Consider the following 25051-nt stretch of genomic DNA (forward strand, 5'->3'; position numbering starts at 1 on the left):
TAAACAACAACAAAACAATGTCACACACACACACACACACACACACACACACAGAGCGAGCGCATAGAAGGGCTGAAACCACCCCACACAGCAAAGCGGCAGACATTCGACGCTACGAAACACTCGATGCTTCCGGTCGGTCGGGGTCGTTCGGGGACCAAATGTAAACCCTCCTCCCCCCCCCCCCCCCCAGGGTTGACACGATCGATTGAAGCAAACAGGCAGCAGTTAAGCGGTAAGGTGTAGTAGTGGTGGAAACGTAACCCTTCGCGATCCGCTTTTTATCGTTGTTTTCTATTTGCAGCAAACGGATATTTTTCGCCGCATTCTTCAGCAACGACACCGCACCACGGAGTTGGTTGTCTTCGATCGCACGATCGCCGGGGCGCTTTGGGCAACCGAGACCAACGGGCACGCGTTTGAATCGGGAAGGGAACACGTTGTGCCGCTACGGAATGAACTGCGCCCTCAGCGTCCGGTCCCTACCCAAGCGCGGTTAGAGTCTGTTTTATCACCGACGAAACCGTGGAGGGCTTAGAAGACGAAGACGAAGACCGCAATATGAGAACGCGCATCGCAACGTTTGCTTGGTTGGTTTTAGTTTAGTTTTTTGTGTTTTTTTTTTATCCCATCAACAACATCACAAGAGCGAACGCCTGGTGATGTTGTGGAATGGGCAACGCGTACAGCCACCGACCGGTAGCTGATATGTTCGAACGGCCCATGCTTTGGTAGCGATGGATAGTGCAGCATAGTTAAGCATAGTTAGCAGCAGCATAGTCAAACACGGTCGCACGAGCTCCTCACATTCCAGTCCAATGAAAAAAAGGGATTGGTTTTGCCGGTGAGCGTAACGTTTGAAATGCGATTTAAAGAATCCGTTGTACTTGACTGTAGTGTAGTGTGGAGTGTCGTTTGTTGTGCGCTGTGGTTAGATTCATTTCGTCATTTATTCACACGTTGCTTAAGCCGCACCAGGGAGACGCTCGGATGCATCATTCAGCGCCGCTGCATAGGCAACCTAGCAAGCTGCCAGTTCCATACGATGGGGCTGAACCCTTAGAGCCCGTTGCACAGCGAAAGCAAGAAGCAAACCTAATGGAGCAGTTGTGTGTTTAATTACGTTTTAACAGTTTAGTGGCAGCGAAAGGGAATGTTGGTGGATTTGGTTTTTGTGCTCCTCTGTAATTAAAATGCTCGCCGTAATCCGCTAGTCGGGGTCGTCGCTTCCGAACCACTATCCATCGCTAGCCGCGCATGGTTGGTTCGCATTTAAATGCAGGTTCGTTGCAAAAATCCTCTTTTCTCTTCCTTTTTTCTGCTGCAATTGGTGGAATTGTGTTGTTTGTCTGGTCGTCCAAAGGCAAATATATTTAACAAAAAGCCTTTTGAGGAGGATGTCGTTCGGTCGGTTACAATCTCTTTGCTACGTTTCTCTCGTTTCGATTTACACGGTTGGGCGAATCATTTCAATAAGGTTTTAGGTTTAGGTTGAAGTTCGTTCGTAGGTTTAATAAATATTTAGAAATTTAATGAACTACAGTATTTAAAAAAAAACAGTTAAAACTCCAATAGTAAAGTGACAATAAAGCGTCAAGCAACGTTGCATTAGAGTGTAGCGGCCAAAATCACACGATAGACCACAGTGTCGTCATAACCAATTGAGGGAGAGATTAATGTGAATAGTTAAAATGATTCTTTTTACAAACGGAATCAAAAATTGGTAGATGGACGTTTGTTTAGTTCGGTGGATTTTTTTTTATAATTGAAAATTCAAATTTCTTCTCCTAAAAATTGAGTATTGATGTAGCATTGAATGAGGAAAATTATTCCGTAAAGATTGTAATCGAAACCGTTCGCGTCGTCTAGGCGGAACTGGTTGTTAACAATAAAGTTTTTGTAAGCAAAATCGTTCAAATTGTTCCGTAAGATCAACTCTGTGTACTTGGTGGGTGTACAGCATGCCGAGAAAGCTGTGTACTAACGGATCAACCCTATTCCAAGCAAGTTGGGGTAGCCAAATCGGGTTTGATTCTAGGAATCCGATTGGATTGAAATTTGGCATATGTGTGTACTGCTACAGCCGTCTATCTCGGTTGTTGTTGATTTTTTTTTAATGTAATAAACCTGTTTTTTAAAATTTATTTTTGCAATACCTCTATTCCAGGCGACCGGATTATACCCGTGCAGCCAGCGTCTTGGGAGGCCTATAACGTTTGAATGCATTATCCAATACTCCTAATCGGTTCAACTCCTAATAGTTTTTAAGTAATAAAAAAATAGAAAATCGTCAGGAATTTTTGTAAATACAAAGCTTAAAAAAACATTTTTTTAAACACTTCACAAAATTTGCATAGCAAAACGACTTTAATGTGGTTTAGGAACTGTAAATTACAAGTCTAACATAAATTTTGCAGATGTTTTTCCAAAGTAACTAAAAACGCAAAGGAATTTCCATTTGAATAAAAAACCGTTACAGCACACACGTGATTGCGACAAATCTATAACTTCATAAAATCATCTCTGTTTCTTACTTTTTACATTCAAAAGAGACTGGATTTAAATGTTGTGCGTGAATTTGGTTTCATTCGGCGTCGTTCCATCAGGAACAAAATGTAACGGTTTTTGTGCAAATTGAAATCCCTTTATTCTTTTAATTATCCTTTTAAAAATTCTGAAAAATGTATGCTAGCCGTTTAGTGTATAGTACTAGAAATCCTAAGACCCATTTTGCTGTGAAAACTGTGTATACTACTGAGAAATGTGTTTTTACGTTTTGGATTCCTTTTTTTTTCTTCTTCAAAAAACCAATTGGAAAAGCTTTAACATAAAAACCATTAAGAATTGAAACGATTTGTGCACAGACATAGAAACTAGATAAGTTATTTCAACTTTCATTAGAATATTGTATTGATATTGGATTACGCACCCAAAAGTTATAATCGTCCAAAGCTCGCTCCGCATAGCCAGCCCGGTGAGCGCGATCAGTGGCCCAATTTAGCTCAGCTTAGCAAAATGAAACGCTCGGTTGACAGAACCAAAAGCTGTCACATTGCTTGTGACAGTTGCTTGCCGAACAGATCGCAACTTTTTCTTTTCCAGCGCCGGTCGCGCGCGATTTTTCCCCGATTTTTCCGCGAACGTGCGCGGGAAACTCCACGTGAGTGTGTGTGTGTGTGTGTGTGTGTGTGTTGTTTGTGTGTTAAAAGCAATGGCAGCGAAAGCGAAGGATGTGTGTGTGTGTGTGAAACGAGTTGGAGGTTTAGCAAACAGTGCCTGTAGGTGCGTTCGAAATTAACCAGACAGAACAACAAAGCAAAAACATTAGCAGATAGAAGCCCGTGCGTGTGTGTGTGCTCGCGCGTTCCAGCAGAATTCAAAGCGGCCCCACCGAAAAGGGGGCTTTTGTGAAACATCCTAACGGCACACGAAGAACAAATTGCACACTACACCTTCTCACACAAACAAACAAAAAAAAACATCCAGTGTGGGAAGGTAGAACTGTGCCCACCCCCAGAAACAGGAAACAGAAGGTAAAAAAAAATCGAACAATTTTAGAACAAAAAAACAAACAAAAACAAAACACAAAATTAGAACAGGGAAAATGTTTCAGGGCATTAGTGTCGTCCTGGGTGGCACCTAACTCGCACGCGCGCCTTTCTTCCCAGTGCGCTCGCACCGTACAGGCCATTCATCTCACCGGCGAGGGCCACGCTGGAGCCGACGTTGCGCGCAATCGCCGGCGGGGTGTGGCGGATGCAGCAGCAGAGCTGCTGCAGCCCGGGCACACCGTGCAGCACCAGGATGAAGCCGCTGCGGAACCGGGCGTTCATGTAGCAGTAGATGATCGGGTTGTAGCAGCTGTGCGACATCGCGAGCCAGTGGAAGGCGAACCAGAAGTACGGCAGCAGGTCCCACGAGGACGGGAGCTTCATCAGCTGCGGGCGAGAGGAGACGGGGAGGGTGGTGTAATGCTGCAATGGAAGCGAAACGGTGCCCCTCTTACCATTAGGAAGTTGAACGGCAGCCAGCAGATGGTGAACACGATTACCACGGTCACCATCATCTTGATCATCTGGAACGGGAAGAAATCAACACCGAGGATGGTGAGTGTACACGGTCGGTTTGATTGTAATTCTAAACATTGTAAAGATATTGTGCTAATTTTGGGGTCGTTCGAACCCCTGCCTGTTTGTGTGTTTTTTTTTTGGGGCCGTTCCAGGAAGAAAATTGGCTGTGGAAAGCTCCCAACTAGCGGACCGCACCAGACTGGAAACACGACCAACGAACTGCCAAGGGTTTCGCTTACAGGAATCGTACTGGAAAAATTGACTGTAACCTGTCGGCCATCCAGGTGCCCCGTACAAAATCCGACTATCGCCGAAGAAAAACATTCAAACGTACTGGCGCACCGTGCCGTAAGCTACCGATCACTGGGCACTGGGCTCTGTTGTTTTAGGTTCAAGGGGCCCGTAAAAAAATCGTTTTGCCCACCTTGTGTGTGTCTAGCGCTTTCGTTTAGCAGTGATTTACTTGCGCCATTTAATTCGGGCTTTCCGAGCTTTGCGCTTTAAATCTTTGGCTCCGATAATGCGGCTGTTTTTTTTTTTTGCTTCAACAATTTTCATGCAAACAAGTGACAGAGAAAGAGAGAGGGAGGAAAATTGTCAGGCGGCACGATGGCGTAATTTATGCTCTCGTCAGTGGGACGGTTTTTTTGTGTGTGTGGTGTGCCCTATTTCCCTCATTCTTTATTCATAATATCAAACGGTTTGCTCTACCGTCTGAATGTTCGCAGCAAAAGTTTTGCGGTGCCTCTGTACTCCCACAACAAGGGTGTGTGTGTGTGTTTCAGGGTACATCCAGCAGCACCGCTTCCCTCCGGTGCAGGCTAATGAAAATATTGTGTAAATACTTTTTACACGACAGCCAAAAAGCGACCGACCGAGGCGGATACGGCGTTCCGGTTTGGAATGGAGAAGGTTTTTTTTTTTATTATTATTTCTTATTACCCAGTGGATTTGTACGGACCTGTACCGTGGAGCTGAGGGTGGTGTCTGTCTCGCTTACCGGAATGAAGGACAAAAAGTGTGCACACCCCAAAACGTATAGTGGGCGCCTCTGTGTTTTTTTCCCCTCCTATTTACAGGCGTTTTTACAAGTGACACAGTGTAGTAGCAACTGCTCCGGCGTCTTGACAAAGCTCCAAGTGAAGCTTACTGATAATGATAAGTAGATCGTCCGCTCAAACCCACTTGTTGATTTATTTATTTATTTATTTTTTTTTGGTTTCTGATTCGTTTTGAGGGTTCGAGTAAAGTTTTGACGTCTTCTTCGCACCGAATAGGCAAACGAGGCTTTCTCGAATTAATTATTACAGAGAATAGAGAGAGAGAGAGAGACCCAAAACAAAAAAAAAAGGTTTTACCTTTTAATCTGTCGTATTAAGCGACGAACGCTTGCTTGGTAGGCGACACATTCGGTTTGTTTGCTTTCGCTCCTCATTAATTAAGTAACAAAATATGCGTCAAAACATTATTACTACACGGGGCGCCTTTTTCAATTGCAAAAAAAATGGAAATCCCTCTGAGTCTGGTATCGTAAGTACAGCTTCGAGGGTTCTATGTAATTTGATTATTTTAATACAAATCCAATGAGAAACATTTGTCAAGTCCAATATGTGCACAAAAAGGTAACGAAAATGTATAAAAAAAAGAGCTATTTATGACGTCAGTTTGAAATTGATTTACTGGGGCAATTTGCCGATTATTGCACAGTTTAGGAAAAGCTGAATTATTTTTATGTTTAAAGCCTGATAAAATCACAATTTTCTTGTTATTTTTGTCTACTAAATAACAGTTATGTATGAAAAATACTAATTATATCTTTCTTGGTCAGAATATTCATGGATAATGTCAATAATTACTGATTGCCTGAACATACTCAAAAATCAAATGATTGCCCCCTAGCACAAGTTATTGTCAATCGCTGTTACCAGTTGTTGTACCATTTATTTGAATGTTTAAACTATCACAAATCGTCAGGTTTGCTTTACGACTGCATCTAGCTCAAAATCCAACCAGCCTTCCATAATTTGTGTCCTTACTAGCGAGCTCTACCATTGATTCCTAAACCGTAGAAGGTTGTACGCACTGTTTTGAGTGGAAAATAGCTTCGGAAGCCCTTGTCATAGTTCTCATACAACGATGTCGTAGTGCACGAGAATCGTAGATATTTGTAGATGTGCAAAAGAACCTCTACGAGAACCTTCTCCAGTGTTCAGCTCTCTTCAGCTTGTCCAATGAACGATTTGACTGTGGTGTTAATGAGCGTCCTTTAACATCTTTTGTGATTCTTTTAGGCACTATTTCATCGGACGTCGTATAAACAACGAAAAAGTTATCTGATTGCTTCTAGCAAGGCATCGAGAAAAGCATCCACTGCGTCGACGTCATTATGGATACAACCTACACTTTCGAAAGCCAGATCGTATGATGCGAAAACGAGGTTTTGCTGTGTGCAGTAAAGTAGGATCGAACAGCATTCTTTGATCGAATTATAGAACAGTTGATTACTGTGGATGCATTTTCTTCCAAAACTTGTAGATCTGAGCGGTTCATAATGGCTGCATAGGCATAGAACACGAGGTAAAACACACCTTGTTTTTGGGTAATGTTTTCAAATGGTTTTTGTTCTTGTTTCCCAGGATATCAGGGTTTCTAATAATCTGTCCAGCAGTGTGTAGTTTCTGTACCATCGCGGGAACGCTTGATGGAACGCGTTTCCAATAGCATTTATTCATTCATTAGAAATAGATGTTTCAAATAAGCAAAACAGCTATACGCATTGCAAGAAAACCCATTTTAAAGCGCAATACGTGTGTTGTGTTGAATTTTCGAATAGGACGGACAACTGGTTCGAGAAAGAGCATACGAAATTTCCTATTGGGAAATTACTCGAGTATGCGACCCCAGCAAGCTAGTTGGACTTGTTAATAGGCCGTCAAGGCCAATTTTTCCACCAAGTCAAAATTCAACTTTTGAATCTTTGCAAATCTATAGAATCTCTTACAGGGTTTCCCACGATTTATTGATTAGTTCCCATAAATTTTTGGTGGGTTCCCATATTTTGTTGGTGCGTTCTCATGATTTTTTGGTCGTTTCCCAGAATTTGTTGGTCCAATTGTATTGATATCCAATCGGAAAATACCAATAAATTATGGGAACGAACCAAAAATCAATGGGATACGACCAAAAAATTGTGGGAACGCACCAAAAAATCATGGGAACTGACCAATAAATCGTGGAAAACCCTGTATCTATTCCTGATTAGAAGTCGTGGCAAGTGATTAGGTATCGTGTGGTGCATCCAATGCATATTTCAGCGCATTCTCTAGTGGCTGGATGGTGCATGTCTTCCGATTACCCTTACTCAAGGTAACTTGATGTCAATCCTTCCATCATCAATTGATGTCGGACGTACAGAAAATCTTAAATGGCTGTGTCCACCCTCCGCTCCCTATTTGGAAACATGTTTTGCTCAATGGTTTAACCAACTTTGCAAGAAATCATGCCAACCAAATGTTCCCAAATGCGTTGTCATACCATCAGTTTTGTTACATTGTAGCGTTTTTTTCAATTACTACTTTTCAATGCATTTATGAAAAGTGTCCATCTTCCAGCAGCGCAGTGCGCACTGTGTGCACGTTGGATTGTTGGACCAACAGTTTTCCCGTTCGCTGAACATTTCAACGCTCGCAAAAAAAAAAGAAACCGGAAACATCGAATTCAATGTAACTGATCAGGCGGCAAAGTGAAGGACTTCCTGGCATTACATTTCCACCCTCCCTTCCCCCCCCCCCTGCTCCTCCCGCTTTGAAAGGTTAAAGACTTTTTTTTGTTGTTGTTGTACCGGGGTGGAAGAGAAGGGATAGGAAACCAAAGCCATCCATCGCTTCGGTACCGATGACCTAGGGCCGAGAGGCTTGCTGCTCTAACCCTCTCTATCAGGATTTAATATTTTCCGGTAGCGGGTGAACAAAACACGCACCACCACAGACACACACCCATAAGCCTCTCGTCGGTTGTCTTGGATCCAAGCTGCCTTGCGTTGTTGCCGGAGCGAAAGAACACTTGACCCGGTATCCCGGCCCGGCAGCCACTCAAGGCAAGCCAGCAGCGAACGAACCTGATCCAGGCAAGCCCCACAGAGACTGGGGGAGGGGATGATGGAGAGAGAGAGGGGGAGGGTGGAGAGAGTCGGTAGCGAACCGGAAAAGTGGTTACGTAAATATCTACCTGTACTGATTAGCCATGCGCTCTTATTAAATTGTATCAGTTTGTCTAGCGCCTCTGAGCGAAAAGGAGCGAGAACGAGAAAAAGAGCGAACGGAGGGAAAGGTTTGAAGGTATTCCAATTTCCGATGTCATACCTTCACCGCCACCTTTGGTGGTAGAATGGAAGGGGGGGGGGGGGGCTGGAGGGATGATACATTCTCGGAAAGAAGCAAAGCAAGCTTGCGAGCGGAACACTCTCAACGCGCTTTTTCTTCACTATGCTTCCTATTCATGCTTTCTCTTTCCTTCCCTCCCTCCCGCCCTCCCTCTATCGCTGCATCGTCCTTCGCCGAAGGACACAGGCGGCAGCCACCCCCTCCCCACACCCCCTAGTTCACCGCTGCTGGTGAGTATCATTTGCATTGCAAATCAACCGCAGGCATCGGGCTCGGATTAGGGGAGGAGGGATGGGTGGGACGGGTGGGCGGTGCTAGGACCCACCCCTCGTCAATACCGGGCAGCCATGAGCCGGAGAGTATTCATATTTTCATCCCGAGCGGTTTTTTTTCTTCTTCAAACACACTCTCCTCCCCTCCCCCCCTCCCCCCCCCCCCCTCCTACTTGGTGGGTGGCCCAGTGATACCGTTGACAGCATTAGCTGAGGTTGAAATGGTCCTAACAAGGTAATTGTTCGGTACACCCGGCTGCTGCATACCTGCGAGGCGTGCGAGGAGAGCGAAGGGAGGGCCGGATAACGGAGACGGATACCCCCAAAAAGATATGCAAATTGCATTGCGTACCCCTACTCCTCCCCCCCTCTTTACTCAAACAAAAAACCACCGCCCCCGTCCCCGTCGATGGAGAAATTTGCGCTCGTTCGTCTACACACAGCAAAAGATGTATTGATAAGGCGCAGACGACGAACCTTTACTTTTTTTTTGTTTTTTTTCCTTCCCCCACCCCCCCGGAGGGGTTGAACCTTTTTGTCGCAGATAAAATGTAGCGAGCGTGCCGAGCGTTTCGAGTGCAGTGGCGATGAAAATGATGGGCGCCCTTGCCTTATCATCCCCCTCAGCACGCACACACACGCAGAGAAAGGAAATGAAGGGCTGAAGGAATGGGAAAATAGGTTCCCCGTTTTTCGATAATGACACTGGAGCCCGTGGGGGGGGGGAGGTGGAGGAAAGGACATCCCAGAGGTTGTGCGAGGCAGCAGACTCTTTTCACATCTTTGCAGCGCACACGAAAGGGGCAATCGGTGCACAGTGGGCAGCTGTCGGGATAAAAAGTTCTAAAATGAATGAATGCTCCAAGTGCATGAATGCTCCAGCAACAAACTAAGGAAAAAAACCAGGAAATTTCAGTCCCTTATTTGTATCAGTTATTGAGAAACAGACTCTTAAAGTCGGTCGTGAAAAACAGTCATTTTCTTTAAACCATAATAACTTCCAATTTTTGAAAATTCAGACGTTTTGGAAAGGTTTTGATCTAGTCACAACAAAAAAGTTTTGTATGCGAAAATATCTCAATCGGCTTAGCAGTTAAAGAGTATAGTGTGCACCACTTTCCCTAAATTGTGTCAATCATGACATTTTTGACATCATGGCCCCATATTTAATCACTGCCAAATTTGAAAGACATTGGCATTAACGATAACAGTATAACACTTTCAATAAATCAATAAAACGTTTGCTGGTGAAGAAAGCTGGTGGAAAATATACTTGGAGATGTTTAGAGTTGGTGATTTGAAATTTGAGGTCACTGAATGTAATGACCATCGATATTTGAGCAGGTGAAGTGTACTGTCAGAGCTTTATTTTATTGTCACTGTAGTCCATTAAGCGATGCTCAGTAGGAAAAGAAGAAGCTGAAGGGAATAATGATGAACCTATCTGTATGTACTTAAATTAGTGCTTATAGACTATGTAAGGTATATAAATCGATAGGGGAGAACTGGTGCACAAGAATAGAAAATTGTATTTTGAAAATATGATCATTACGTATCATTGTGTCCTGAGTTTATCTCTAAAAACATTCTGTGGTATGTTGAAATCAAATAAATCATAGTTATTGATGAAAGTTTGACATATAGCTGACAGAGGATCAGACTGGCCGAAACGAGTTCTATAACGAGGGACGGATATGAATTGACGTGTATGTAGCTTCCTAGATGGCGCGTTCAATTCTATCGTAGCTAATAGAGTAGGAGCATCAATATGGTGGTTAAGTAGTCCTTAAGTAGATGGTTTTTATGGTTATAGGATTACGGAAACCTTGCGTTGATCGAATAATCCAACCCAGTAGTTGGTTCCCTCTGGACACTATATTCTTTAGATGATCGTTAAATGTTAAACGTGTGTCGAGAATGATCCCAAGGTCGCGGATATGACGTGACGACGGACGAAGCTGGGACTGTATAGCACCTATATAGTACCGGTACTCACATACGCCTCTGAGACATGGACACTGTCGAAATCTGACGAAACCCTCTTAGCCGCGTTCGAGAGGAAGACGCTCAAAAGGATACTTGGCCCCGTATGTGTGGAAGGACAATGGAGGAGCCGCTATAATGACGAGCTGTACGAGATGTATGGTGAACTATCGTGTAGCTTATCAAGCTCGCCAGGCTCCGGTGGGCTGGCCATGTTGTACGCATGGAAACGGACGACCCAGCCCGTAAAGTCTTTTTAGGCCGTCCACAAGGACAGAGGAGGCGTGGTAGGCTCGAATTGAGGTGGCAAGAGCTATAGTGGAGGCGTCCGCTATGAAAACTGGCAGACGCAGGTGCGAGACCGTGAGCGGTTTCGGACACTGTTGAGGCAGACCAAGACCTCAAAGCGGTTGTAGCGCCGGATAAAAAAGAAGAAAGGATATGACGTGACTATGCTGATAACAGTTCCAGAGAATCACAGTCCTCAATGCCGCCTACAAGATCCTGTTCTGCAGACTAGCGGCCCTTGCTACAAACCAGATGCAAAAGAGAGCCTCAGAGGCCCAAAACCGCTTTAAACCTTTAAACAACAACAACCTTGCTACAAATTTCGTCTGCAGCTACGAAGTTCGATTTGTTGGAGGCAAAATCCTCCAGAAGTGCCGAGAGCGCCAAATCCCTATGCATCACCTGTACATCGACTTCAAGGCGACCTTGAAGCTGATTCAGCTGTTAGAGTGCAAGGCATAAGAGTATCGAAGTTGATGTCGGAATCGTTCGAATCTCACAGGTATCTGAGGCAAGGTGACGGACTCTCCTGTCTGCTCCTCAACATCGCCCCGGAAGGTGCCATTCGAAGCGCGGAGCTATACAACGACATCCGTGGCACCTGTCTCTCCAATTCTTTGCTTCGCAGATGACATCAACATCATCACTACGACAACTGCGGTGTGTGAGGCGTTCACTCGACTAAAACGCGCATCAGCAAGAATTGGATTGAGAATCAATGCGACGAAGACGACGGCTCAATCCAACTGGAATCTCGAGGTAGTAATAATAGGTAGCTCTGCTATCTTGGGAGGGTCATTACTTTGGACAACGACATCAGCAGCGAAATCCGGAGACCCAGTGTGCATTATAGAGATCTGTGGATACTATGGGCTTCACCTTCTGCTGAGTTTCAGGAAGATGAAATGCGAGATATATCGCACATTGATTCGTCCGGTGGTCCTCTATGGACACGAGTCTTGGACCATTCGAGCGTGCAAAAGTGTTTTGAGTGATGCATCCTCCCGACCATCTTTGACGGTATCTTAGAGCACGGAGTTTGCAGGAATAGGCTGAATGTATGGGATGTAGGGATTAAACAAATCTCTGATTAAACAAAATCTTTTGAATAAAAATTACTTTTATCCTGTTTTTTGTTCCAAGGTGCCCACTGTGCGGTGGTGCACTTTGCACCTCTTTGCCCGCCATTTTCCCATTCCCCCGTTTCGCCGTCTGCCGCTTTTTGGAATGCCTTTAAAAGGCGAATGCAGTTGAATAGAGCGCAATTCCTGCAACCGGGGCACAGCAGCACATGCAGCAGTATGAGTGCAGTGCCTTTCCTGCTGCTATGGTCGTGTTGGGGCGTGTTTGATGCTGCTCCTGTGGTGTTTTTTTTACGTTCCCTCTTTTTTTGTGTTTTTTTGCAAAATGTACAACTCTTCCTTGCTTTGGTGCTGTTGTTTGTGCTTCTTTTATTTTCGTTCCTTTTACTCCTGCTAGAAAGTGCGGCATTTTTTTTTCCACTTTCTGGCTGGGTTTGTGAGATATAAAGGCGATGGGGAAAAAACCAGAAAACTGCACACTGGTTAGCGAAAATGGAAAATACTGTCCGGCCTCAGGGGGAGTAGCTCACCCCGACAGCTCTGCCCAGACACGACCGATGCACGAAAAATGTCACGAACCTGCTCCACCGTCACCGCTGGGCGCTTCTAGTCTCCTACCGGGGCAGCCATCCTCCCGCACATTCATTTGCATTTATTTCATCAAAACTCCACCCCTCCCCCCCCCTCAATTCAGCGGGAAAGGACATGTCGTTCCCTTCGTGCCGTGCCGTGCGGGGTCGGAGATGAACAGGAAATGGGAAATCGTGTCCCCAGCCCGCCAGCCACGCGCAGGAAATCATCGCGCTCGGTGTTTGCAATTTTCACATACTGCTGTGGTGCTGCATTTCTCCCCCCCCCCACCCCCTTCTCTTTTGCTGCTTTTCTGTAAAGAGACTTGGGACAAAGGCCGAAGGCCAAAGGTACAAGTAATCAAATTAAAAAATAAAGGCATATCAGCTCCAAACGCTTGTCCAGTTTGTTCCAATCATTTCAGCACAAGACGCTCTCTCGCATCCGAGTCGGGTTCAGCATTTTATTACAAAAAAAAAAAGAACAAAACTACAGTACAATGTGTGTGTGTGTGTGTGTGTGTGTGTGTGTGTGCGGGTATGAGTTAGGGGGTCATAATTCACTTTCCAACTTCCGGCGCATTCCCAAAAACCTGCTGGCCACACACCAGTTGCATGTGCGCGCGAACCGTCGCCATTTCCTCCGGCGAGGCTCCTGCGTCCTGCGATAGCATTCTCCGCTGGGAATTCTCGCATGATAATAAAATAGTCGACATCGGGTCGAGGCCACATCGGTGGTTGACAGGTTAGCGAAGTTGTTAGGGGAGTTCGCTTCTTTTTTTTGTTTGGGTTTTGGTTTTGCTCTGCTCAGAAACATGCCACCGTCCGGCGACAGAGACAACGAAAAACTTTTGGGGCCACACAGATTGGGCCGTGCTCGTGCCCTGGTTGTTGTCTGAGGCCTCCTCGAATCGTTAGCAGCTCCGGTGCGGGTGGGTGGCTTGTGGCGGAAACCCGAAAAAAGAATTTTACAATAGTTCTGCTGACGAGGGCAATAAATGGTCGCACAACAGCAGCAAAAAAAAAAGCACGACCTGCCAGACGGTTTCATCATGGGCACATGGATGGGTCTTTGTGGCGAAAGTTGGCCAAAGTTTTGTTGGTGATTTGAATTATTGCAGCACAAGATTGGCTGGCTGTTTTGGGGCGGGGCCCGGCCGACCGCACCGAACGTCACGTGATTGCCCTGTGTGCGGGATGATGGGAGTGTGGAGGCCGGCCGGCAAATTTCATTTCAAGTTCGATCAAACCGTTGACCTTCGCTGTGCGGTATGGGCGAGATGATGGCACAGCTTTGCAAGTGGTGTGATTATGATGTCTGTGTTATTGTCAGCTACAGTCGCTCGGCAATCATCTGGAGCCGTGAAGTGGCCAAGTATAGTGTTAGTGAGTGTAATTTCATTGAAAATGATTTCATTTAGCTTGTTTAATTCTGAGTTTTATAGTTTAGTTTAGTTTACAGCCTTCAATTTGCACGTTAAATGCGCAGTTTCAGGTCTAGTTTAGGTTCAGAATTAGCTTCAGTACTGACATGGATTCGGAATCTATTTCAGTTCCAGTAAGGATTCAATATTAGTTCCAAAACCAATACAAGTTCTAGATCTGATCTAGAACCGGTATGGGTTCATTATCAGTTCCTGGACCGGTATGGATTGGAAATTTGTACTAAGATAGGCAAAGATTCGGGATCAGTTCCAGTTCCATTAAGGAATCAATATAAATTCCAGAACCAATATAAGTTGTAGTTCTGTTCCAGGACCGGTATGGGTTCAGAATCAGTTCCAGAATCGATAAGGGATCCGTAACAGTTTCAGGACTGGTGTGGGTTCGAGATCATTTCCAGACCAGATAAAGATACAAGAGTAGTTCTAGGATCGGTACAGGTTCAGGATCAGTTCCAAGACACGTATGGATTAGGAATACCAGGATTGGTAAAGATTCTGGACCTGTTCCATTTCCAGCAAGGATTCAACATCAGTTCCAGAACCGATACAGGTTCTAGATCTATTCTATGGCTGGAATGGCTTTAATATCACTTCCAAGTCTAGTTAGGGTTAAGTTTGTTTCAGGACCGATCACAGTATTGGAATCAGTTCTAGAATCGTTAGGGGTTCGGTATCAGTTCCAGGATCCATATGAGTATCAGTATCAGTATGTGTTCCAAATCCGATATGGAATCAGGATCACTTTCAGGACCGCTCTGGGTTCAGTATCAGTATAGGCTCGGGATCTGTTCCAGTTCCAGTAAGGTTTCAATATGAGTTCCAGAAATTAAATAGGTTCAAGATATGTTCCAGGACCAGTATGGATTAAGTTTCAGTTCCAGGACCGGTATGAGTGAGGGATCTATTCCAGTTCCAATAAGAATTCAATATAAGTTCGAGGACCAATATAGGTTCTAGAACTGTTCGAGGATTTGTATGGGTTCAGTACCAGTTTCAAGTCCGGTATGGGTACAGTATCACGTTCAGGAACATTGAAGGTTCAGTATCTGTATAGTTTTGGAATCAGTTCCGGTTCTGGTATAGGTTCGGCATCAGTTCCAGTTCCAGTGAGGATTCAATATAAGTTCCAGAAATAATATAGGTTCTAGATCTATTGCAGTTTCTGGACCAATATAGATTCGAAATCTGTTTTAGAATTGGCAAAGATTCGAGATCAGTTCCAGTTCCAGTAAGTATTCAATAACAAAAGTACAGAACCAATATAGGTTCTAGATCTGTTCCAGTATCGGTATGGGACCGATATGAGCTCAATAGCAGTTCCAGAACCTGAATGGGTTCAGTTTAAGTTTCGGGACCAATATAGGTTCTAGATCTGTTCCCGTGTTGGAACTGATGCAAGATCAGTTTCAGATCTGACTTGAGTTTAGGATCAACTTCAGTATCGGTATGGGCACAGCATCAGTTCCAGGTCTAGTAAGGGCTACATCAATTCCAACCCGTTCATGGTACCGGAATCAGTTGCAGTACCGGTAGGGGTTCGGTACCAGTTCCACGTCCGATATGGACTATGGAATGCATTACCATTTCAACCCGTTTTAATTTGAAATTCAGAATTGAAATGAACCGTAACTATTCGAGATGGAAAAAAAAGGAACCTCCCATATCTCTGCACCCATTATGAACCCATTAATGTACACCACGACACGAGCGAAGATAAATGGGAAATGTATGTGTCCGGATATTAAATTTGAAAAACACTCGTCAGCCAACGCCAACACACACACATACAGTCACTGATATCATCGATGGGGAATTAGGGGAACAAAAAAGTACATCCAGCTCCCTGTGCACTTCCACCGACTGCGGAGCGCGACAAACAAGCACGAGGAAGAGGGAAGGGGAGCAAGAAATGGGATGCAAATGCAGCCAGCAATTCCCGACGGCCCGGCCAGGCGAAGCGGCGACCGTTATCAAATGTCAGCCCGGGCGCAATGACGTCAGCGCCCGGTCGGTTGCATTGGGGCCAAGCCGTGTTCGCTCGGCTAAGAGCAGCCAGCGGGCAAACGTGACATCTCTTCGCCCGGCGCGCGCCAACAACAAGCGAAGGCTCTTGCGAGCTGTTAAACTATTTTCTTTTTCTTACAACATTGCACTTTTGGAGGATTGCACGCCCGGGAGACTGAGACAATCCTTCCTCGTCCTGCATAGAAGCTATCCGCGGCCGAAAAGGATTCGCGCTCGGTTCGCTTTAATTTGGCCGGCTCGGATAATTCAATAACCGGCACTCGGTGTTTTTGGTGCGCCCTTTACGCCTCGCTCCAGTGACGCACTGACGCACCGTGTCTTTGCAACGCTGCAGCAATTAAAAACGACCGAGACAGACAAGTTAAAACAACAGCCGAGCCGCACAACAAAGAGAGTTGCTTCTTTTTTTTTTTGCTGTTGTTGTTGTTGTTGTCCGTCACACAAATGTCAGTGGGGGGGGGGGGGGGGGTTGTAAGCTGCACTTTTAACACTTTTTATGCGATACATAAAAACCAACCCTCTGCGCCGTTCGGTTGCATGTCAATTATTTGTATGCAGCGCTGTATGCCACGACCACGATGACGACCGACCCACGATAATGGTGCGATATGGGGGAGTACGATCTTAATTCAAGCGACAACCGATGGCAGAAGGCGAAGAAGAAAAATAGCGGGAGCATATCACCCTCTTCCCCCTTTTTATCCCTCACCCCCGCTTCCTTCTTTGCTGCTGTCAGTTGATGGGGTTGTCTGCTGCTGCGCCGTAATTCTATCACGCGAGAGCGCGCGTCAAAGGTTAGCCCGCGGGAGCTTTACAGCTTTCGGTAAGGACTGCGGGGGGTTGTGTTGGGAAGGGGGAGAGTGGCAAGTGTAATGAAATTTATCGCCCCGCAGACAGGGGTCCCGATGCAAACGCGTGCCCCGCCCGCAGTGCACTTTGATGCATTTTCACTCCCGTTCACTCGCTGTGTTTTCCCTTGCGCTCATCCCTCTCCCTTCTGCCACTGCCACGTTGCAACGGCAACTTCGCGATGGTTGATTTTTCTCTTTGTTTCTGCTGTTTTTTTTTCCTTTTTAAACAACTTAATTTTAATGTCCTTTTGGGGTGCTTTTGTTTGGACGGGAGGGAGGACACTGAATCCGCTGAAACGGTGTGCGTGTACGTGATTGATTTTTCTCTCTCTCTTTCCTGCGTTCTCCTCGCGTATGTGTGTGTGTTTTTTTTTTTGGGGATGTGCCTGCAGTCGACACGCACCGGCCCTGCCCCGTTGCCCAGCGGGTTTATTACGTACAATTAATCGGTTTATCTGCTTCGCCAGAGCTTCCCGCGCTTCGTGTGGGAAAGGAAAATAAAAGCCAAAAAATAAAGCGTGTTAACAAAAAAAAATAGCTTCACCACCCAACCGCTTGCATAATGCTCATGCTGCCGCACGGCAGAACAAAACGAATGCGCGAACGAACGCGAAAGAAAGGTCAACCCCCGGCAGCAGTCGTCATCGCGATAGGCGGTGCGCAAAAGAATTTCTTTTTTACTATGGAGCGCGGGGGAGATGGGGAAGATGGTGGGGGGGCTCTGGTTGGCGCGTTAATTTATGGCGGGAGCTCCTGTTACGATGTTTAATTTATGTGCTGTACCGTAGTGGGGTAAGGAAAGCAATGCAATCCAAGTAACCTTTACGGTTCATTCGGCAAGTGTCGTCGTCGTAGGGCGCTTCTGGCCCTGCTTCTGCAATCGATCGAGCCCCTGCCAGGGTGCGAAAGGGGAGAACGACGGGGAAAGGAAGGGGCTGACAAGGCACCCCTCGGTAGGAGTTGAAAATAGTTGCACTTTGGAATAAATTTGGATTAGCGGGCGGCGAAGCGGAAGTAAATTGTACAGTAAATACGTTAAGGAAAGGGGCGAAGCACAAAAACAAAGCAAAAAAAAAAACAACGGTCAAATCGAATAAATTGTGCAGTTTGAAGGAAACTTTGCCTCTCCATCATCCAAGTGAGGGAAAGATGTCGGGGCGGGGGAAAAACTATTTAAATGTTTGTACCCCTTTTTTTTTTTGGTGCTGCTGTTGCGGAACCTGACGCGATTAAAAGATTGATTATTTATTTAACTCGCCGTTTTGCGCTTTTTTTTTCTAGCTTGAAAAATGCACGGATTTGCTTTGGCAAAACTCTTTGCTTGTTTAATGCTTTACAGCACGACGTTTCAAGTGGAACAAAATCCAATTTATATTTTAATTAAATAGACTAGCTTGGCCAAGTACATTTGATTGTCCGAACTCCTATGGCGATTCTGCCGCGGTATAACGATTAAACATGATAAATAAGTAAATTGATCGAAAATGTTTTGCCATGTTTTCAGTGGCATCCACAGTCAAGTGACAGCTCCACAGTCGAATCGTCAATTTGCTCTAATGAATTAATAAAATCAATAATAAAGGTGCGCGCTACTCTGAAACCCGCACAATAATGCATTAAATTGTGCGCTACGCACATTTGGTCCTTCGAACCGGATTCGATGACGTAAGCGTTTCAATGGCTGTTCTTTAAGGCCTTTGTGATTGCTTATTAAATTAAAGCAATTCATCTAAGACAGCGGTCGGCAAAGTCCGGCCCGCCGCAACATTCAATCCGGCCCGCGAAAGGATTTGACTGATTTTGAAAGATGGGAAGAATCGATTCGTACACAAATTACTGAAGATCTTTCAGTATACCGTATTATACCATCGTTCTTTTTCAACTTAAATTAAAGAACTATGGAATGACGGACTGTGCAGTATGTTCGAACCCGAGGTCAATATCCCCGTAACTTTTGCATGAAAAAATATGCCAGTTTTGGCTGGCAGCAGAAAAAAGAGTAATTATTAAGAGTAATTAAGGTAATTATTTAATATTACTTCCACAAATAAATTCAAAACATTGCGAATTGCCTTTCGTCAATTCAGGAATCAGGAATTTTCACCACGGTGGACAAAGACATGCATGGTTTAAGTTATACCTTCGATTTTCGTCAATTCCTCCTAAGTATTCGATACAAAATTGTTAGAGTAGAGTTTTTGCATCACGTTGGTGTTAGACCAGTTCGCAGACTAGGATGTCATAGTCGAAATTCTGTCGAAATTCACCTGAAATGATTGCATTGAGTTTTCGCGTAATTGTTTGCCACTGCGAAGCCAGTGGATGCGATTTCTAATTCCTGATCTGTTTATTCATGTTCCCCGGGTATTATTTTACTGTTTGGTGGGTTGCATCGATCTCTCGATCCAGCTAACGCAGTAATGAAGCCACCTGTCCCTCTGTCTTCATTTCAGCTTCTTTTGGAACCTCAAACATGAATTTGGAACTTCTTTCGATCCTTTGATTGTTGCCTAATGGTGCCAAGATGTTGGCGACCAAAATGCCAAAACGGGTATACACGACGTCCACAAACTTTACAAGGCCCGAATAGAAATCACAGTGCCCAATTGAGGGTTTACGTCGCCCGAAAAAGTATTTGCGGCGACCGATAACGCTTTGACGACGCTCGATTGGCTAGGTAAATTTTGTTTCTAAAATTTTACAATGTAATAGTTCAATCACAATAATAGAAAACCCACATTCTCCTGGCCCGCGGCTTTAGATCATTTACTAAAGTTGGCCCTTTGTCTCAAAAGTTTTGCCGACCGCTGATCTAGGAGCTTGCAATATCGCCCTATTCGGTTGCAACACTTTATTGTATGTTTGCAAACCTCCACAGAATGCTCGCAAGCCACCACTTCTCCGTTGGAATCCTTCCCCTAACTGAGTGAACGATTCCATTATATTATTCTAGTCATACATCTGACAGCATTTTTCTAATTTCCGTGACCGTGGCGTGCTTACTGACAACAGAGTTTGACTTTATTACATATCAATTACAAATTACTGAGCTATATTAATAGGAATTACCTGAGGAATTCCACAGGGACCGGTTTGAAGTAAAACTGGTCAGACTACCTGCACCGGTAGTGATAGAAAAATAGACAGTAAACATTTATCTAACATGACATCACGGGCTTACTGCAGATCGGACACACTAATTGATTCTAAAAACATAATGTCAGTCATGTAAAATTAATAAGCGATGTGGCCAGCGACTGGATATGATGACATCCAACACTAAACATGATGGATGATGAAGGAGTCTTAGCATTTTCAACGTGCTTATCGAGTGTCAAAAATGTTAATGTTCAAATTCCATGTCCTTAGCCTGGCTCTTGGCTGTCGAACAGCCAAACACTTAAATTGACGTTCCAGAAAATCATAACATCAATGCATTATGAATAAAATGTTGGTTAGTGTAATTGACATCTGGTGCCTTCCCTTGTTGCCATCATTTTATTTATAAAATTCTGCAGAAAAAAGCAGCCGATGCTGCCTTTTACCAGGTAATGTGTCACATCGGAGACGTCAATTTGCTCCAATGTATTATAAATTAAAAGAATAAATCGCACTACTTCGAAACCCGCCCAATAGTTCCCTGAACTGTGCGCTGCGCAATTTGGTCCTTCGAACCGGATTCGGTAACGGCTAACTCGACGTTCTGATGACGTAAGCGCTTCAATGGCTGTTCGTTAGGATTTGGGAAGTTTCTCCTTACCGTACATGCAACTCATTTAAGAGCAACTCTTTTTGTATGCAAGCAATCCTCGCTATTCAATTAACATGAACGTTTTGGATGGGAGCAAACAAAATCAAAGACACAGGTGGCTGTTGTTTTCTCACTGAAAAAAAAAACAACCCCACTAGCGGTGGAAATTGTACAGTAATAACAAACCATTGGTGTTTGCGTGTGTGGCTGAGTGGCCGAGTGAAGCGAAAATAAAGCATCCAAGTGGTGGCGTTGACGTTTGCGCGGGCCCGGTAAGGAGCAGACGGGTTCGTTAGGATATGAACACCAACCGTAAGTATGTACCGCCGCGCCCGATGCGATGCTGCTCCTTTCCTTTCGCTCACAGCAGAACGGGCGCAGAAAGAATGATTAGCGAAAAGCGAACTAATCAGACAAAAGCACCCATACATGCAAACCACTTTAAAGAGCTTAATCGAGTGCACGTGCTGCTGCATAACGCTGCCCGGGGCGGGTCGAGGCAAGCTCCCCCTGGTGGTGCAGAGTAAGCGGGGAACGGAAAATGATAAGATGAAAAGCGTTTCTGTTTCCACGGCAACACGCCCCACTCTGCCAGCTTTGCCCACCGGAACAGAAGCACGCCACGCAGGAAAAACGCCCGGTGGGAAAATTTTGCTATCCCCATGTGTGTACGTGTGTGTGTGTGTGTGTGGTGTGTGTGGTGTGTGTGTGTGTGTGTGTGTGTGGTGTGTGTGTGTGTGTGTGTGGTGTGTGTGTGTGTGTGTGTGTGTGTGTGTGGTGTGTGTGTGTGTGTGTGTTGTGTGTGTGTGTGTGTGTGTGTGTGTGTGTGTGTGTGTGTGTGTCGTGATGCAAAGTAAAATGCACGGGAGCAACGATTTAACCGGTGATGATGTTCCATTATGGCGCGTTGTGCGAGCTGCAAGTGAGTGCAGAGCGTTTTTGCTTTGCTCTCGCCTCCTCCGTCGTAATGCAAATGTGCTTGTGGTGCAAAGGGGCTAGCAGTGCGCACATGTAATCGCGATTGTTTCGTTTATTTATTTAGCTACTTTTTTTTTTCGTTCGCCTCTCCACGCGGAGCTGATGCTACTTCCCAGCGCTCTTGCAGGCCGTGCTTGGAGAAGCAAAAAACCACACGCCACTTTTGCTTCCGCCTGGCAAGCGCGCACACACACACACACACACAGCTCATTTGGGAGGGATTTTGTTTGTTTCTTTTGCTCTGTTTTGTTGGCAGGCTTGGGTTTTTTTTTTTGGTACGGACACCTTTGAATAGATCTATTTTGTTGGACAGATTGTTTGGTGTTTTCGGGAGTGTTTGTTTGAAACAAAAAAAAAAGCATCACACTTAGACACACACACACACACACACACACACACACACACACACACACAGCAGTGTTTTCTTCATGTGTGTTAGGTCCCTTGCCATCGTGGTGTCTTCCCATTCGGTACGATTAAAGTGAACGCAACAACAAAAATAGTGAAGCAAATGTGGACCCGGAGAGCTCTGGTAAGCAGCGCCGCATCGCTACAATAACAAACCCAAGTGCAGCACCGTGCAGCAACGACAGGGGAGCTTGGGCCAGCGTGAAAGTGGCCGCCTCGGGCAGATGGGCAACCGGCCCAGTAGCAACCCGGCGGTCGAGGGAGTGGGACGAACGCCGAACGACACTGGATGGGTTTATCGCGATTGTTGTATGTGCGCGCCGTGTCGTCCCAAAATAGACGGTGAAGGCAACAGGCAGCACCGACAGCAGCAGCATCGTCGTAAATTGATCTGATCTTTACTGCCTTGTTTGCAGGGGTTTCGTGCCATCACTTTGTCGTTTGTTGAGTTTATTGTTTTTATTAATTGTACTACAGTGATTGGTATTATAAATTAAGCGCATTAAATGGTTCGTGAATGTCCTTTTCGGTCAGTATTGTAATTAAATTTGATACAATTGAATGAAAATCCTCTCGTCAATAGTTTCAAGGTGCTCAATTTTGTGCTCTCCAAAGTAGAAGCAGCTGCTAAAGATTAATTTAAGCAACCCTTTACAAGTAATTCCACAAGAGTTCCAGATATGCAATTGCTCTTCACTTTAATCTAAGATTTCCTCAATTTCCAACCAACAAGACAGAGGCCATTACTACAGAATCAATACAATCATCGATTTCCAAAATGCCAGAGCATTCAACTTTATCTTCCGAAGATTACACACACTGATGTGGCACGATTTTCTTCTTGGCACCACTTTAGCGACATCAAAAACCAAATAAATGATTGACCTTTTAGGTCGTTTTTATTAAGGTCTACCGTAGCCATCAATCTAGGAACTTCTAGGAAGGGTTGAGTGTTAGTCCACTATGGGTTTAAGATCAGTTTCAGAACCGATATTGGTTTGGGATCAGTTACAGGACCGGAATGGGTTCAGTATTAGTTTGGCTGCAGTGTTGTAAATCTGTTCGGCGTGAGTTTAGGATCAATTCCAGGTCCAATATAGGTTCAGTATGAATTCAGACGGGATCATTATTAGTTTTAGGACTGGTATAGGTTCGGAATCAGGTTCAGAATCGCTAAGGGTTCAGTACTAGCTTCAGGATCGCTTTTGGCACTGGATTCAGTTTTTGGAACTCAGCTCCCCTAGGGTTTCGGTATCATTTTCGGAATCGGTTCTGGAATCGGTTCTGGAATCAGAATCGGTTCTGGAATCGGTTCCGGTATCGAAATCGGCACCAGAATCGGAAATCAGAATCTGCTTAGAAATCGGAGTCAGTTTCGGTATCTCCATAAGATCTCGGAATCGGTTCCGGAATCAGAATCGGTTCTGGAATCGGTTCCGGAATCAGAATCGGTTCTGGAATCGGTTCCGGAATCGAAATCGGCTCCAGAATCGGAATTGGCTCGGAAATCAGAATCTGCTTAGAATTCGAAGTCAGTTTCGGCATCTCCATAAGATCTCGGAATCGGTTCCGGAATCAGAATCGATTTTGGAATCGGTTCCGATATCCAAATCGGCTCCAGAATCGGAAATCTGAATCTGCTTAGAAATCAGGGTCAGTTTCGGTATCTCCATAAGATCTCGGAATCGGTTCCGGAATCAGAATCGGTTCTGGAATCAGAATCGGTTCTGGAATTGATTCCAAACATGGAATCGGAATTGGGTAGGTCCGATTCCAAGCTCTCAGTCTTCAGTATCAGTTCCTGGGCCGGCATGGGTTCAAGATAAGTTCCAGGGCTGGTAGAGGTTCAAGAGTAGATCCAGGACAAGACGTTTAAGATCTGTTTCAGGTCTGGCATGGATTTTGTATCAGTTCCAGTAAGGATTCACTATCAGGTATATGATATGTATTAGTTCAATAATAGTACCAGGACTGCTGTAGTTTCGGTAAGAGTTTCAAGTCCGGAATAGGATCATGATCAGATCTACTATTGGTACTGGTTTAGTTTAAGCTCTAACGTTGGTTCGAATTCAGGATCGATAAAGGTTCAGTATCAATTCTTGGAACGGTATGGATTCGGAATCGATTCCAGAACTGCAATAGTTGCAGATCAATTCCAGGAAGTATTCAGTAAAATGTAATCAGAATTATTTCCCATTTTCGCCAAAAAAAATTCTAATGAAACATATAACCTAAAAAGCTTTGCGTTTTGCTGCATGTTTTATAGAGATTTTGGAACGACTGGATTCAGTTCACTTTAGAGCACAAAAATAGTAAACGAATCGTAGAGAAACTCTTACTGGTGCCATGTATGTGCAACCGTGTTTAACAAGCTCATTCGAGTTTTTATTCAAAGGCAAATTTCCATCCAAAACGTGCACCTTACGCAACAACCAGCGCATCGCATAAGCAATTTATTTTTTATTGCAATTTTCCCTGCGCCAAAAAAAGATCAACCCATATAAGCGGTTAATTACTATACCAACCAACTAGCCACCAAAAAAAAAAAAACACCTTCAAGATTGCAACTTGATACGATCGTTTTTGCCTCCCAAACAAACCGCCATCGCCAGCCCTGCAGGATGATCCGCACCGCCGGCCGGTCTCGCTGATTGCATTTCATCTGTCATTTCATCGGCATTTGCTGCGGACGGGACCGGCAGCAGTAGCAGCAAACCCTTGCCGTAAGCTTTAATCGAGTGTGTACACCATTTGCTGCGCCTCATCAACTCGCTTGTCGTTGTTTGTTGCCGGCCCAAAAAAAACAGCAAAATCATATGAAATGAAAAAAAAACATTACAACCGCCACCACCACCGCGTCGCAAATTTCTGTGGCCCAAGTTTGACCGAAACAAAGCAAGGCAGAAGTAAAAAAAAAGAGCGCTGGAAGAAGAGAAAACCCCAGGCC

At 44.9% G+C, this 25051-nt stretch overlaps 1 protein-coding gene and 1 long non-coding RNA gene across 8 annotated transcripts in view; one reads left to right on the forward strand and one right to left on the reverse strand.

Annotated features, from left to right (window-relative positions):
• The window catches only part of LOC121596783 (RYamide receptor), a 108461-nt gene that overhangs the window by 2483 nt on the left and 80927 nt on the right, over nt 1-25051 (reverse strand). For 5 of the 6 annotated variants that reach the window (XM_041922035.1, XM_041922007.1, XM_041922016.1 and 2 more), the window contains exons 6-7: nt 4007-4075; nt 3701-3938 (exon numbers count right to left, since the gene is read on the reverse strand). In XM_041922035.1, the coding sequence (XP_041777969.1) occupies nt 3701-3938; nt 4007-4075 (307 nt within the window). Of the gene's footprint in view, nt 1-3644; nt 3939-4006; nt 4076-25051 lie in introns of all 6 variants that reach the window. The other variant, XM_041922052.1, reaches the window with a different exon arrangement.
• Nucleotides 2997-7133, forward strand: LOC121596869. Of its 2 annotated transcripts, XR_006005334.1 has the most exons (3): nt 3000-3533; nt 3622-4106; nt 4223-7133. It is a non-coding gene; the product is annotated as an uncharacterized LOC121596869 (long non-coding RNA). The 2 variants fall into 2 exon arrangements; XR_006005333.1 differs by lacking the exon at nt 4223-7133 and having other exon boundaries at nt 2997-3533; nt 3614-4107.

The sequence above is a fragment of the Anopheles merus genome, chromosome X (assembly GCF_017562075.2).
Source record: "Anopheles merus strain MAF chromosome X, AmerM5.1, whole genome shotgun sequence".
NCBI lineage: Eukaryota > Metazoa > Arthropoda > Insecta > Diptera > Culicidae > Anopheles > Anopheles merus.